This window comes from Talaromyces amestolkiae (assembly GCF_001896365.1).
Source record: "Talaromyces amestolkiae strain CIB chromosome Unknown scaffold2.1, whole genome shotgun sequence".
Classification (NCBI taxonomy): Eukaryota; Fungi; Ascomycota; class Eurotiomycetes; order Eurotiales; family Trichocomaceae; genus Talaromyces; species Talaromyces amestolkiae.
In genome coordinates, this window is record NW_024468038.1 from 176,682 (window position 1) to 193,034 (window position 16,353).

At 45.7% G+C, this 16,353-nt stretch overlaps 5 protein-coding genes across 5 annotated transcripts; 2 read left to right on the forward strand and 3 right to left on the reverse strand.

The window, feature by feature from the left end:
- Window positions 1-277: 277 nt before the first annotated feature.
- BHQ10_001348 (uncharacterized protein) lies at window positions 278-1,998 on the reverse strand (the record flags this gene model as incomplete). Its single annotated transcript, XM_040873374.1, has 4 exons — window positions 278-1,425; window positions 1,477-1,633; window positions 1,731-1,852; window positions 1,926-1,998. The coding sequence occupies 4 exons, from the start codon at window positions 1,996-1,998 to the stop codon at window positions 278-280; spliced, it is 1,500 nt and encodes a 499-aa protein (XP_040729853.1).
- Window positions 1,999-2,475: 477 nt separating this feature from the next.
- Window positions 2,476-6,383, reverse strand: BHQ10_001349 (uncharacterized protein; the record flags this gene model as incomplete). Its single annotated transcript, XM_040873375.1, has 4 exons — window positions 2,476-4,229; window positions 4,283-4,396; window positions 4,451-6,029; window positions 6,102-6,383. 4 exons carry the CDS (start codon window positions 6,381-6,383, stop codon window positions 2,476-2,478), a joined length of 3,729 nt encoding a protein of 1,242 aa, XP_040729854.1.
- Window positions 6,384-9,168: 2,785 nt separating this feature from the next.
- On the forward strand, window positions 9,169-10,236 carry BHQ10_001350 (uncharacterized protein; the record flags this gene model as incomplete). The annotated part of the gene is made up of 1 exon (XM_040873377.1): window positions 9,169-10,236. One exon carries the CDS (start codon window positions 9,169-9,171, stop codon window positions 10,234-10,236), a length of 1,068 nt encoding a protein of 355 aa, XP_040729855.1.
- A 355-nt stretch (window positions 10,237-10,591) lies between these two features.
- Window positions 10,592-11,269, reverse strand: BHQ10_001351 (uncharacterized protein; the record flags this gene model as incomplete). Its single annotated transcript, XM_040873378.1, has 1 exon — window positions 10,592-11,269. One exon carries the CDS (start codon window positions 11,267-11,269, stop codon window positions 10,592-10,594), a length of 678 nt encoding a protein of 225 aa, XP_040729856.1.
- Window positions 11,270-14,113: 2,844 nt separating this feature from the next.
- Window positions 14,114-15,486, forward strand: BHQ10_001352 (uncharacterized protein; the record flags this gene model as incomplete). Its single annotated transcript, XM_040873379.1, has 2 exons — window positions 14,114-14,707; window positions 14,788-15,486. 2 exons carry the CDS (start codon window positions 14,114-14,116, stop codon window positions 15,484-15,486), a joined length of 1,293 nt encoding a protein of 430 aa, XP_040729857.1.
- Window positions 15,487-16,353: the final 867 nt, after the last annotated feature.

The window sequence follows — 16,353 nt, forward strand, 5'->3', positions numbered from 1 at the left end:
ATGACTAGCTATTTTCAATCATTTCACGACCTGATGTTGTTTCGGTTTCAAGTATATAGATTTCAACAATTCTTTCAAGAAAAAATGATATTAAACTATCAAGACAAGAAAAAAACACCTGAGCTCCCGCATCCAAATTCCTGATCGCCGTATATGATACACATATTCAAAGCCAATAAAAGTAAAAAAGGGTATGTAGTTTATGCCTCGCGTCCAATTCTGATCGCAAGTGAGAGTGATGGCTGTGCAATGAAATAAAGTAAAAAGTAGAAACCGTTTACTGACGTCTACGACCTCTCTTCCCTGTCGTCCGTTCTTCAACAACAGCAGTCTCAACCTCATCATCATCAGCACCTTTCTTCAAATCCTCGCCTTCCGCCAATCCCCATTTCTCTCTGTCATACCAATCTTCACCATCACTCATCTCGCCGATATGTCCCTCCGCCTTGCACCATTCGAAAACGTCTTCTTTGAGATGGTCGGCTCTGAGTAAGGAGTTTAGCATGTATGTGAAGTTGCGGACTGTTTCTTCTTGTTTTTGGATGTATGACCATAGGAGGCGGCGGGTATCTTCTGCTTCGTTGGAAGGGAGGCCGAAGTCTTTATCTGGTCGGATCTCGTCGGAGGTGAGGAACATGGGATGGGCTGTTGAGAGTTGTGTGGCTGCGTCAGGGGAGGGGTATCGTGAGCTGCTGCTCGTGGCTCCGTTCTCGTTTGATGTAGATGCGTTTGCTTGTGCGCGTGTGGTCATTCGTCTTGGAGGTTCGGGGGATGAGGTGCCTTCGTTGCTTTTTGATTCTGATGCATCTTGCATGGCGGTATCGCCTCCCTCCGCTCCCAGTGCGTGTGGAGATGATTGTGTTGTATCGGGTCCTTGATCTTTGTTATTGAGATTGCCGTTGTCGGACGAATTGTTCTCCCTGGCTGTTGAATCTGCTTCTGCCCCCTCGCTATGTCGTGATACGTCTCTCAATGAAGAAGGAACGTCCTCCTGTTTAAGTTCCCCATTCTCCGCAATTTTATCCTGTTCGGATACGGGAGCTTCTACCATCTCAACATCATCGCCTCCATTTTTATCACTCGATTGAGCACCTGGTTGGGTGGTGTCGTCAGCATCAACATGTTCCCCATGACTCCTTGCTATTTGCGATCCATTGTCTCTATGCTGCTGATGCGAAGCCTCTGCATCGCGCGTTCTGAATATAAACGGATCCTCTTTCGACTCCACAGCACCACAAGACATCCAAACTGAATCTCCCAAGAACAGCCGGTGTAAATTATGCGCGCGAGCGAGAAGTGCGCGTTCTCTTCTAAGTTTTTCGTCAATTGCTTTGATCATTGTTGGCAGGGCTTTTGATCGGTAAGGCTGGGATAGGGTGGGATGGTCGGGGAGCTCCGAAGCTTGTTTGAGAGGGCAGAGAATATCTATAAAAAAAATTAGCCATATAAAGACGTAGAAGGTTGAGTGCGACGTACGTTCGAGAGCGATCCCTGCAAAAGGATTGTCTTCTGCCGCCTCTGCCTCGGCCTCTGTGTCTGGTTCTTCATCGCCGTCAATCTCTTCACCTTCGGAATCAAATCGCGGCGGGTTTCGGTGTAGAATATAGCGGGTGTATCCAGCATGATCGATTTTCTGATGATTGGAGATTTGAGTCAGTCGGACGGTTCTCGCAGGATCTTGCAAAACGCTCGTGGTTGGGACGAGCGGGGTCAGAATCATGAAAACGCACCTGTTTATAGAAATCGCGCGGATTCGAAAACCCAAGAGAACCTTCATGAACATATTTTGCATTCGCTCGTAACTTGTTTCCTCGGTTCGTAGGCTGAGTAATAGCTTCGTCTGGTCCTGAATCTGTTGTCGAGAGAAAATCAGCGAATGGTACAGACAAGGGCCTAATGAGGATTTCCTTCAGCGCAAGACTCACTCTCATTCTCTCGTCGCAATGCTTTTTTCAAGCCAATAATGGTTTCTTCGATCAAAGCTGCCTGTGCCGCCATTTTGACGAGACCAATCCGTGAAGGATGTACGAGTAATTTGCCTGACGGTAGACACAAGAACAAAAATCAAACAGAGTCCGACGTGTAGGGTGGTAAGGAAATCAACTAAACATCCTGCAAGTACTTGAAACCCGACAATCTGAAACTGCGACGTAATTTGGAATTGAAGGGCTATTCAGTAATTGTTTGCAAGAAGAAAGGTCTCTCCAGCAATCATTGTCCTCGATAAGTGATTATCGCTGCACGCGTTCACCGCCTTCGGAGGCTGACTGGTTCGCCGATCTGTGACGTTACTCCGCTACCCAAGAAGGGTTAAAGTTTACGATATCACTACATTCTTTCAATCTATTATTATTTACAGACTGAAGCATTCTTGCATATATCCAAATATACATGAAATCAAGGTCTATATTCGGTTGTCATATACACATGCCGAAGCTACGAACACTCCGCAAAGCCACTCATAGACATCACTCATTAGGAGTCATAAGCATCAACCCACACCAATATGCCCTTCTTATCAGCTCGCATACCATCCGTTGGCAATACGCGCAGAGTTTTGTTAAAGTAAGTATCGATCACAACAAGATGGGGCTGAATCCACATGCCAGATTTGAATGCGAATATGTTATATCGTACTCTGTGCCTGCTGAGAGGGACCAATTGAAGGGCTCTAGTCTTAGAACCGCTGAAAGCAAAATGCTCGCTCGCATCCATGGTGAGAGAGAATGTCAGAGTATGCATTGATGGATTCTCGAGTGTGTAATCCAGATATATCAGGCCTGGGGTTTCTTTGGAAGGTGATGCGGAGGCAAGAACACGTGGTTCGCCCATGGGGATCATGAATCGCGGCATGGCTAGAGATGTCACTGTAGTCGTGTTTTCATCTTGATCCGGCGACGACAGTCTCCGCCATTCTATATCAAGTGACAGGTCTAGTGTCACGGACCTTCGGTCGTCTAGACTAGTCTTTTGCACATTGAGAATGAATTCAGAAGCTCGGAGTTCTTCAGGCAGTATTTGCGCTGCCTCTGGAGTTGTCAGTCTTTCAGGACCGATCTCGCATAACGCCCCACCGTGTGCCTCCAAGAGACCAACCCTGACACCCTCAATGACAAGAGGCTCGGATGCAAAGGAGACAATCTTTGGACTGACACACCATCTCTGTTGCAAGCCATCAGGCCTGTCGGTTTGGTCGCCGTCAGAATCGATATCTACCTGGAATAGATTGGGCCAGGCATCGGGATGGATGCGGGGCACTAAGTCGTAATTCGCTTCGAATGGTCTGACGAAGACAAGGTTTGCTGAGATTGATTTGGATATTGGTGTCTCCGGGTCGGACACCAGGTAGTAATTGACTGATATCTCAACCTCGTATTCCAATGCATCTACTGTATTAGACAGTATGACCGGAATTTCAGAAATAGCGGCTTGAGACAGAGTCCCAACAGATCGCGATTTCAAGTGGTTTGTAGTCTCGACGCTCACACCACCAAACTCGGTAGTGTCACCAGCGTCATCAGACCACGATATCTTGATCGGCGAGTCAGGCTGTCCAAGGACCCTGATCTGCATGGCTACCTCCGCCGCGTCGTCTTCATTGTTCTGTATGGCCACGGTCAGACTGACGCGTTCGTTGGTATAATAGTGCTGTTTGATATTTGGTAGTTGTATTTGTATGTTCGGGGGCTTCGGAAGGATCTTGCAGCTAGCGGTGTCACGACCTTTGCCTATTCTTTTCTTGTACGAACCTCGAGGGCCGTCCCTCCACCAGAAAGACCTGTCTCTCTCATGGTTCGTTATCACATATAAGAAATTGAAGTTTTCTTCTTCGATTGCTAATGTTATCGAAGCAATCCGTGATTCACCCGGTTCACGGGGAATTGCAGTCATGTTGAACACTCTGGTCTCTGAAGGGTTGAAGGTCAAGTCGGCCTGGCCTATCATTGACGCCATGTGGCCGGTTGGAGATAGCAGTGTCGAAGATTCGGTGGAGGTGGCTGAATCTCGTAACTTAAGGTTATGGATTTGTGATGATGGATCGTTGGTAGTCTCCGTGACATCCTTTGCGTGTAATGTAATGGGGCGTAGACCGCCTTCGAAGACAATTTTGACTTCAGACAGCTTGAGAGGCGCGGCATGTTGATGCGCATGAGAAGTGATAGCTAATTGCAGCTGTAGCGCTTGGCCAACATTGCCTTCACCCTTTTGAAAGACCATTGCGGTGGACACTAGTATTGTTAGGCATAGTCAACCAGGTTGAAGGAGAATTTGTAATACATACGGCATGTTACAACATCCTCGGCTTTGAGGACTATGGTGGGTTTCGGGCTGCCAACTGACAAACCATCGAGACATTGATGGAAATTGTAATCCCACGTGGCTCGTGATGGTAAAGCTAACAAACTGAAATTAGCAGGTTAGTCAAATGGCAAGAAAAATATGAACAAACCTTTACTCATGAGCTCCCAATGAACCCATATCAATATGTCAATGTCGTGTAGCTCAAGCGCGCAGGATCTCAATGTCCAGGCGAATTCACTCATTAGATCCCACCACTGGCCTTTTCGCCATGTCAGATGACGCCAAAGTGGCTTCAGAATATCATATGCCTCTTGCCATTGCTTTGCATTAATATGAAATTGTGCAATTTCAAGACTCAAACTTTCAACTTTTCTTACTTGATCCCTTGCAGCAAAATGTTGTAGAGATGCTTTGAGCGTTTGTAGTATCAAACTGTTATGATCAAATCCGGAACCATCGGGATTCGGAGCTTCTGCTGCTGGCTCAGGTGCCAAGTATGTATCGTAGAACTGCGACTGAGCGACTGCTTGCGATGCGGGTGCTTGATCTGCCGCAACTCTGTGCTCTTCTGGAATTTGCTCTGCAAGCTCACGGCGCCGAACAGTATGTCTAGCGGATCGGTCAAGCCAATATCCTTGATGATGAAGATACTCCCAAGCAAGTAGGTTTTCGTCACTCGAGAAGCCTTTTTCAGGGGGGTGGAAGATTGAATCGTAGAGTCGTTCAGGATTCTGGAGGAATTCTGCGGAAAATGCGGGAAGCTCAGCCCGTGAAATGAGTTGAGCCATCACCGCGGACCACCGTGCAACCCAAGCTTCCCAACCGTAATTCTTGGTTCCCTTGCCCCTGCGACTGACAATATCCTCTGTATTAGTCTTGTGGCAGAGCCAGAATCGAACGGCTGCAGTGGGCTGACTGGTCCAAAGTAAACAACGAATTATACGAATTGCCAGAACATCGCCTAGAAGCCGTGCCTCATTGAACCTCGGATTCCACCCAGCAATTGATTCAAAAACCTCTTGTCCAAACAATGTCTCGTATGCAGCCTCAAAATTCCGTTGAGCAGCTTCCATTTCCTGACGAAACTCAGCAAATACCCCGAGCTTGAATTCGTAGCGAACATTCCATCCTTGCATTGATAAGGTTTGTGATGTCCCTTGTGTAGGTGGAATTGTTGGCGGAGGTATAGTCCCTCTATTACGCTTTCGCCGTGCATGCTTCGATAAATCTCGATAATAATCTACAAGCGAAGCTTGGATAGACGACAGGAATGATCGCACGAAATCCCTTACTTCCACAGGTGATAGATCGGGGTTTAGGACGTGCAAAGACCTCGGGTCTAGATTTGTAGCCCTGCGAATATTTGCAAGTCGGTCTTCAACTTCCTGTGCGGAGATGCCATCTTCTGCCACAAGGATCACAACAAAGCGCGAACGATAACCAGAAGCGTTCCACGAATCCTTCAAATCTCTCAATTCTATTTTCAATTGGTTATCCCTCAACGTGGTCATACTCGGGTCGGAGGTTAATGGGAAGACATTAATTGTGGCGGCTGGTATTAGGTCTTGATGCTTGAGCATCCATAAGGGTGTCAATATTCCATCGGGGAAAGTTGGGGAGCCTGGTGTCAATGGCGAGATTGGAGAATGTACGACCGGCACGACGGAGGAAGAGGAGAAGTCCACATCGGAGGGGAACTCTGCTTTCTGCGGGGGAAGACGATAAGACTAGCATAAACACGTATTAGTATCGACAGACATATAAGTACTCTTTGAAATATGCCTCTAGATCAATCCTACCCTTTTGATAGTCTTTACCCTTAAGGGAATCCCATTTGACCTTCCAGCATCATAAGACGGCCTCCATGGTGCATCGGAAGCATCATGATCAATAAAGGCGGTGCGCAAACTCTCCACCAGTGGTCCCGTTAATAGAGGAAAATCTGACTCAATTGTCGTACCCCTTTCTTGAAGTGATGGGTATTGGGAGTTGGGAATTGACTCGTCATCCTCGTGCGCGATGCCGGATAGCAGTACTAATGGTAGATTATGCACAATATAGTCATCTGGATAGGCATCCATTACGAGACAGGATGCGGGTTCCTCTGCGCGAGTCGATTCAAGGCATATTTCGTTATAGCTGGTGTCCACCTGAGGTATTCTAGACCATGCAGATTCAAAATACAGCTGTTCACAAAAGTAAAGATGGATTGTTGCCAATGCCATCACAAGCTTATGTTGTTGGTGCTGTAGTAGGCTAGTACGCAAATGGCTAGCTTCATAATGAATCCGAGCCTTAGACTTGATTGGTTCAACCGATTGTCCAATCAAATTCTTTAGATCATCCATGGTCATCTGATGTTCCTAGCCCTAAGTCCTCTGATCTCTAAAGAAGCGCCCTGATCAGTCAAGAAACCGACAATGTTATTACAAAGGCTAGCAAAAAAACCTGTTTATCTCAACTGCCAAATATCCATTCACATCAGTCTCACAGCTGGAAAATTCCATTGGTCCTGCTTCATGGCAGTGGCATATGTCCTTGTCTAGGACCGCAGAGATGACCTACCCCATCTGCGCAGTGAGAGTACCATCGGCTTCATTGCCTAAAATATCAGGCCAATTTTTACTGCCACGGCGAATTCTTGCGGTGGAATTCCCACAATCAAATCAGTAAGGGCAAAGAGAAAGTCTACTGAACATTCGGGGACATAGAGGCCTGAAGTCCTCCAAATAGCGTGCTGGTCTTGATTACGGTGAAGATGCTGTACCTTCTTGATGGGATCGATGGAAACTACCTGAGTCACGTTGAGCTAGGAGGAGCCTTCTTCTTCATCGTAAAGAGTATGTACAGGCATCCGCTCTAAATATTTCAAACCATAGATCATGTATCAATTCATCCTCTACGAACTTAAGGTGGAGAAATTTCCTGTGTACAAGAAGACTCGCACACTTGCGAGATGCTGAATTTTTATGCATCGGAATCTATAAATCTATATCTATACATAAGCAGGTATAATTGATCTTTTCCACGTGGTTGTCACTTTATTTGTAGATGTTCAGGATGCCAGTAAGTCATCATAATGTCTGTGGGCCCTAATTCCAATTGATGACAGTAGCTCCTAACATTTGAACTATGAAAATCCCTCAGTCGAGTACCCCATTGTGAGGAACAAAACACGTAGGCACTGTGAAATCGACGGCGACGACGGCAATGACTTTGTCCATGCCTCGAGGTTTCCCAACTTGGAAGGATCTATTCCCACTACTTAATATACTTTAGTCATCTTCTCAATAGATAGGATCAAAATGGTACTCTAAATCAGGGCTAGGCGCGCTTGTTTTTGTTTTCGGCTACTGTTTAGAAATTGTTGAAGTATTTATCAGTAGCTAGGTGCAACTCGTATTGTTATTATTGCTCAATGTTGAATGATGAAGAGCGAGTGTTACTGAACTATGCTTAGATACCTATACGAACTGTATTTCCCCTGCAAGGTGTGGACTTCCTTTGTCAGCTGCGGCCGCTTTTGTGAGCGTCCTCAAAGTTTGGCTCACTATGCAGATGTAGTCCAAATTTACGCTCACAAAGCTGCTCAGCGTCATCACATTTCAAACATTAGAGATTGTGTTGTCGCTAAGTGAGCACTCATCGAGCATAAATAGCTTCTGACTATTCAATTAACTAGCCACACGAGTCTGGTACTGCTACCCGAGCTTTTGCTACGCTCTCGCTATCTAGTGTATATTACGAAGAAGAAAGTAGTCTCATATACTACGTAGCCACTGTTGAGGGTCGACTTTATTAGTTTTACTCCCAAGCACAAATCTACGGTCTGATTACAGCCTTCTCTCATACTCGAGAAGGCTCCTTTCAGCTGCCCTTACTGGTACTTCTTTACGATTCGGATACTGCGTTCGGGATTTGGGTTCCAGTCATGCTCGTAAAAGATAATCATGATTTCGGTCTTAGATTTCACCGCGGCTTGACAGTCGGCGTCCTCGTAATGCCGTGTTACATAGGTAAAATGCTTCAGTAAGACATTAATCACCGATGCGTGTCACGCTTAAATAACCAATGGACGCTTCTCATCTGACTAATTGTTACCAGGAGCTACTCAGCCTCACTTGTAGGATGACTTTCCTTTGCTATGAAAGAGTTCCCCTTAATATATTAATGCGGTCAAGGTTGTACTGGAAAATGTATCGCGGGCTATGCCATAGAGTTTTACCACTTAAAAGCGGGAGAAAAATACGAGTCCATGCGCATCCTCCACCCGTCTTACAACTCACCTCATTTAGGGATAGACCCCTCCTGGGAGTTATGGCGGCTGCAAATGGTTACAGGTGCAGTCATTTTCAGCGCCAAATTCACACTGCGTGTATGTACATAATGCCAGAATTTTTGGTGTGACATATCTGCTCTCAGAATTACACTGGAGCATTGGCGCCTACTACTGAGTCTGTGGTCCCAAGAAAACTATGGTCATTTCTTAATTCTTAGAATTGCGGTGGCAGTGTAAAAAGTGGGCACGCTAGATTCGTATTTTGTAGATCTAAATGAGCCAGTCAGGTCTCTTAAATTGTACACTTTCTGGCGTAAGTTTGAATGAGCCGCAACGAACGACTTGGCAAGTGCTATATCAGGGACGGCATGCGCGAATATATAATATTTCGATCTGCCAAATGATTGATGAGGCTGATGTGGTCTCTCTACATATATATCTTTCAATTGGGTTTCAACTGCAGCTGATATCTTCTCTTTTGTCGGTGTAAACAAAACGAAACTCAAGGAACGATCCGCTTTATTCACCGTCCACATCTATATGCATACTTACCTGGAGAGCATTGGCTCCTTCTAGTTCACACAACCATGTCAGCCAAGTCTGTGGCTTCAGAGAGCGGGCGATCAACGCATACTTTCTCTACTTATTATGTGTATCATGAGGGCGAGGAGCACTTCCTCCTCTCGCCAGTAAGAAAGCCCCCGAAAGTGAAGAAGAAGAAAAACAAGGCCGATCAGGACGATAATGCCGACCCAGAGAAAGGAAAAGCTGAGGCTGAATGCAAGGAGGTGGTCGCGGATGAGGACTGCTATTTTGTTCACCAGCCCTATGTCTCCTTTCACAGCCCTCCCCGTACACTTCGAAGGGGAAACTCGAAACATGGAATTCCGATCTGTCTGATGCAAAACTCCTGGTGCTGGAAGCGGTGGAAATTGCAATTCGGTGAACGACTCGCTGATGTCATTGACGCGAGAGGGGTTGTCAGCTGGGAGTATAACGGCAATGACACCGAAGAGGATAAGGCGCTCCAGGGATACAAAGTCCGTTCGTGGAGACTGTGGGGAGAATCAGGCAAAGAATATCACAGAGAGGTGAATGAAATGAGGAAGCGGGAGGCCCTCGGAAAGGAATCACATTCACCGTCATTATCAAATGCCTGTATACCAACTCACCCTGTCGTAGAGGAAGTCCATTATCTCGACTGGCTATCACCTATGTCAAAAGATGTCCGCTGTTACCGGTTCCAGTATGCCGGTCTTGACTTTTACTGGAAAGGGACTCATCTGGAGAGCGACGGGGCATTCAAAGCAGTCTTTTTAAGACACAATCATTTGAAACTAGTAGTGCGACTGCCCAACCAAACGCTGCTCCAACAAGAGTCAAACTCAGAGGAAAGTTCGGAGCTCTGTCTAGCAAAATTTACGAGCTCCATAGATCCTGAAATGACAGGGACGCTGGAGCTCTTTGAATCTGTCATTACTGGCCGCTTACAACACCATCTACTTTCGGTCGGCCATACAACTCCGATTGATACACATGATGTGCTGATAGCAACAGCAATGTGCATGATTATCGGGGAATGGCAGAAGCGAAAGTGGGTGAAAGGTGTCGCTTGGGGACTTATTGGCGCTGGGGTGGAATCGGCCGATCCCTAGACTTTAGAGTGCGTAGTTGTCCTTGACCAATACTCCTCACAGTACATCATCTGATACTCCTGCGGTCTATTGCAAACTGATCTATACACAAAGTCCTCTATGCCAATGCACAAACCACACTTCTTTCAAAATGATCAACGCGAAAAGATACTCGCCCGATCTGGCGAGTACCTAGTCCTCCGAATTCTTGAGCTGTTTGCGGAAGAATTGATTACTACATAAAACGAGATTACCATCTCAGAATAGTGATGGCACAACTTGATTGGTTTTCTCCTCAGAATGAGAGCGTGAGAACTCTTTGAACCTCCTAGAACATACAGAAGAATATATGACATTGCCACGCTCCCATCTGCCCTTAACCCTTACTCCTTCTGTGCTGACTCTCAATAATTGCAAATGCGGTTAAGCAAACCATGATTTCCCATTTCTTAGCGTCTCTATCAAGATGTGCATTGTCATCTTGGCTGCTCTTTGCCATGTTGGCAATGAATAAGCTGCCGGCCTTCATCGTCCAAGAACTGCTTCCTACCCATTTAGCCAGGAGCTCTCCATCCTCTTTACCAATGCCTCCAGAGCGTAGTTCCATGCTTTTCAGCCTCCCTAGTACACCATATGTTTTTCGGTATGTGTACGTCATCCTATGTGCGCTAGTTCCGAAATCAAAATGGTATACTTTGTGGCGGTACTTCTCTAGCCGTTCCAATCTCTCCCATATCATCGGCTTKCCCTCTATCTCTCTGGCTGGATCTCCAAGCCCAATAGTGAAGCCTTGGAGATGCATTTTGCCGACCCCAAGGACTTCTCCGTCCTTGGAGTGTCCTTCGTGAAGTACGAGGTCAAACTTGTTCTTTTTGAGAGTCTCATGGGTCTCAATGTAGTATATAGAGGTGGCCTGAGGACCGGGCCTTATGATGTGGTAGGCCTGAAACTTTGCTTTTGACACAAGCTCGTAGGAAAGCCCTTGGTCAAGGTTTTTGGCTGCTGTAATATCTGGCGCGATGGTATCAGAGTCCCTCGGTGATGTAATTGACATTTTGAAAGCGTAGCTTGAGTTAGGGGAGTACGGACGCTAGACTGCTATTTCCGTAATTATGGTAAATATGGTGCATGGAGAGAAGGAATAGAGAGTATCTGTGGTTTCTCCATTATATACTTACTACTCTAGAGGACTACTTACCACAAGGGCGTTGCAGGTAGACAAAGCGATGTGCTAGACTACATATAGTCAGAACCTGCGAATACGGCCACGCTAGGCAGAATCTAGCGTAGTAGGCTAACCTAAATTCCATACCCGTCTCTAGTACGAAACCAATTCACATAACCCTAAGTTGGGGCCTTCGATAATAGGGGTTATAATTATAAGTTAATATTAAGCCGACTGATCTGATATTTGGGTTCTAGCTCAAGGTTGTGCTTAGTTCTACTTAGTGTGTAGAAGCGGCGAGGAGGGAAGCCCTAAAACGGAAATGTAAAGCCCCGGCGCGTCAGGGAAATCCAGTACGCAGGTGACTGCTTCGTATACGAACCTTCCCTGCTAGGTGGGGCTAGCCTATAACAGTCAGCTCACAACATTTTACAGATCTATTGAGTGATACGTAGTATGATTGTAAGTTTCTATGGTGTTTTATTTCCTACTATAATTTTTCATAGTTACTATCTCTGATCGAAGTACTCAATTTATGAGCGAAGTGTGGACTCATATCTACCAATAGGCCTCAGCATGACCTTCGCGAGCGCCCGGGATTCGCCCTGACAAACCGGTAAAGAAGCTGGACTAACTACCGACACGCTAAGTATATAGTTTTGGAGAAGATTGGTACGCGTGCTTATTGGTTGTATGTGAACGGCAAGATATCTAATATCTTCTTTACAGCGCTCCTACGGCCCGTATCCGAGAATCCTTTCCCATAGCAGGCAGGAATTGTCAGATTATCAGCAGCCACTAGGAACGTTGATCGATGGAGAAGTAGAGCACGTGATTAAGGGAATCGAGGGTGAACGGACTATCAAGCGAGGGCGCAGGCAGATGTGCCATCATTCAGTCAAATGGTTAGATTATAAGAAGCGAGATTGGCTACTGGTATGGACCTTCGAAGACTCCGTCGCTCTTAACGATTGGGGAGAGTTTAAGAGGGAGATAATGTGTGCTGTGGCTATGTAATTTTTGAATAAAATATACGTATTTTGTCGCTTATTTAGCCATAGTATGCGGTCTGGCAGTTTGGCCCACTGTACTAGGGGAATCACTGGGATCGGCGACCGTGGTGCCCTGGCGGGGGCGCACAGAGCCTAAGTGGGTATTAACCCGAGGTCTCCGCTTTTTTATACAATTTTGAGTGTGTATGAGAGAGCTTGTTTGTTTCTTCCCCTTTTCTATCCCCATCTTCTGATTTCCTTTTGAACAGCGAGTACAAGGCGCGGCTAGTATTGAGTTGGAGAAAACCTAGCTATCTAGACAGCTTAGTGATTACAAGATAATATCTTTACCATTTTTGGTGTATTATTCAAGATGCTAGACAGCACTAGCTCAACAGCACTGTGGAAAGACTTTTACAGCCCTACTCCACTCAAGGAGATCCGTGCACTATTGTGTGCAGCAACGCACAACATCGCAATGCCAAATGCCTTTGCTGACTCCATACAAGCGGTACATAGCCGCGATTACGTATTGTCAGAAGTGTGATGATGAAAAGGCAGCGTACCGCTAGTGGTACGGGTGAGTTACTTTTGCCACGTTATTATTTCAACGTCACGTTCTATAACCTATCACTGAGCGCGTAACACGTGGGAGTGGGAATATTCTAATGCTTGGGTCAAGGGAGGATGGCGGAAAGAACTCCTATATATCTTATCTTTGTCAATTACTTCGTATACACAATTGATAATGTGTTTAATTATATACGTAATCTTTTATAAATTAGACCTCATGGTGGGGAAAAGACTGAAACTGATGAGGTGGGATATTCCGCTTCCTAGGCTTTGGACGCGGTTGAGACAGGCAGTTCTACAAATAGTGCAATCAGAGGAATACTATGATATGAATATTTCACGTAGAGTTTAGCTGTATATTTGAGTTTACCTGTTTACCGCCTGAGTCGAAGAACTAGGAGATACCTACTATAGGATAACTTTAAAAGACATTCAGTGTTATAAGCTCAGCTCATGAGCATGTTCGGGCGATAACCTCGCGGATATTGACAACAGCGCTCTTCACAGTCTATACGACAAGTCAAACCGGCAGTCAAAATGACATGTAGAATTTTGCTAGATTGTTGTTCGGCAATCCGGGACATGAAACTACTCCAGATCACGAGCAGACCCTTGACAGCATAGCTCTATGCCGATGTTGTCGAGATAAGTATACTTGACCGGAGCCACATGAGAGCGCCTATTCAATCAGAGTTTATCCTAAGTTAGGGTGTGTGGGTGTGGATTCAATCATAGACTCGGTTTTTGATAAAACTTGACAAAGGGAACGTGGAGACATGTAAGTACAGACTCATAGGCTGTGCCTTCCACAAGACAAAAATAATCATTAACAATAGTAAAAAATCTAGAATGTGTCAGCATGTTCTGCATCCCAGAAAGGAAATTTAAGAAAAATAAGGTATCGGCGATTCTATGTGGTCGTCTGAACCGCACGGTGCCGTCCGTGGATCCATTTCCTCTTTAGTATAACAAATGCAAAAAAGCTTCCACTAATCCTAGCAAGAAAACCGTAAGACCCAATCCTCCCATATTCAGGAGTAATGTAAATTCAGAGCTTAAGAAGTTGTTCAAATACCCTTTACCTGAAAGTTAAAAACAGAAAAAAAAAGAAAAGGCATGAACCCATTCTCAGGATCCTGCCCGAATCTTCTGTACTCATATAAGCGCCATGTCCGCCTTTATACGAGCCATCCACCTCCTTCAGACAACCGCCATCGAACATACCTCAGAGTCGCCCTCCGGCCTGCTCATCTCTAGACAGAATGCTGACACTGAACCCCTCAGCAGCTCAACAAAGGCCGGCTTCATTGCTGTTGGTATATGCGGCCTTCTATCCTTCATTGCGGCTCTAGGGCTCCTTCTCTTCCTAACATATCGCTTCATCTTCTGGAAACGATACTACAAGCAGCCCCTCGCACACAATCAATACGTTGTTCTGATCTATAACCTGCTCCTCGCTGATATCCAACAAGCCAGTGCATTTCTCCTATGTCTGCACTGGGTTAGCCAGAATGAGGTTTACTATCCGAGTGCTGCCTGTGCACTTCAAGGATGGTGGATTCAGACCGCTGACCCAGGTAGTGGAATCTTCGTTATGGCGATCGCGATGCACACTGGTGCAGTTGTTCTCCGAGGGCGACAATTACCCTTTTCCGTGTTTGTGTACGGTGTCATCGGTATATGGGGTTTTATAATTATACTGGGAATCATTCCGGTTTCCTTGTATAAATCCGAGACTTTTGTCATATCCGAAGCTGGATGGGTGCGTTTATACCCTCTTCTCCTAGTTACTATCCTCTTCCCACACGCTAGATAACTAACGTACCTTAATGTGAAATTTAGTGCTGGCTGAGCCCCGAACACGAAACCGAACGCCTCTGGGGCCACTACTTCTGGATCTTCCTCGCTGAATTCGGCACCATCATTCTCTACGGCATCATGTTCTTCTACCTCCGCCGCCGCATGTTCCAGGCCGCAATACTGCACCAAAACCACCAAAAGAACCTGAAACGTCTTAACCGCGTCGTTATTTACATGGTTATATACCCCTTTACATACATTCTTCTTTCTCTTCCTCTCGCGGCAGGCCGAATGTCGAGTGCGCGGCACATTGTTCCGAGTCGAGCGTATTTCGCCGTCGCTGGATCACTCATGGCGTTATCTGGTCTGTTTGATACGGCTATCTACACGCTTACAAGACGGCAGTTGCTCGTGGACACGAATGGGAGTGCGTCGGAAGGGCAGTATAATGCGTATTCTGGGTCGCATGTGTATGAGACACATATTAGTACGGTTGCTGGAGGGGGTAAACAGAAGCGAACGAACGCTCGGTCGAAGCTCAAGAGGGGATTACAGACGCTTAATGATACGGTTAATGATTATCGGAATGAAAGTTCGGAGGAGATTGTTCGACCCGATGAATGGGAGATGAGGAATATTGACGGAGGGGTGTATCAGGAGACGACGATTGAGATTACGCATGAGAGAGCAGATCAGGAGGAAGATCTTCATAATCATAAACAGGGAGAGTATCGTGGGTGATGGAATATTGATAGGTATGGTAGCGCATAACTTTGCTATTACGAAGTAAACACCTGCATACGCTATGTGATATAAGAAATAATAATTAAATAATGAAGAAAATATAATGAGATAGAAGAAGTAGTCATAATTAGAGTTGTCCAATCACTCCAAGTTTGGCGCGCTTTTCCTATCGCACCATACAAGACAAGCAATCTTGAATCTGATTAAACGACTGCCATGCTGTCTTTAGCCCAAATAAAGCGATAGTTGATATAATACTGATTAGTAGCGTAACGTGATGAGTCAGTTTCGCCAGTCAATATGGCATTTCTGACTTCATTTTAAGGCATTCTTCCTATTCTCATGTTTTTAGTTCCAATCACGCCATCAGTTTACCCCTTTTTGTGGTATGGAACGATATCATGGCCTTTGGAAATTTCTATCATTGGTCAGTCGCACTCCAAGACTCCATATGTAATGGATCTGAAGCTTTTACCATCGTCAGACTTCAAGAGATTCGTTCGATCTGAAATCGGTATCTCCTGGTTATTCATGTCTCGCAATCCGGGTCACAAATGCAGTCGGCAGCAAGATCTCGGCCATCAGCCAGCTTAACCGATGGTGAGGATAACAATTCTACACTGAGAAGTTTATACAAGCATATTGACTCTAGCTGAATTGTACTGCAATTCCTGCACATCGCACGGGTTAGAATGTGGATATGGTGCTGTTGATCTTCGGAAAGCCCAGCATAGAGTTCAGTGCTCTCACAGAGCGTATTGAATATCTGGAGGATCGGCTGTAGGGACTGAACGATTCTCTGCCTAGAGCTGAAATTCCTTCAACCGGAATATTATCGTCATTGGATGAAGAGAATCTTTGAAG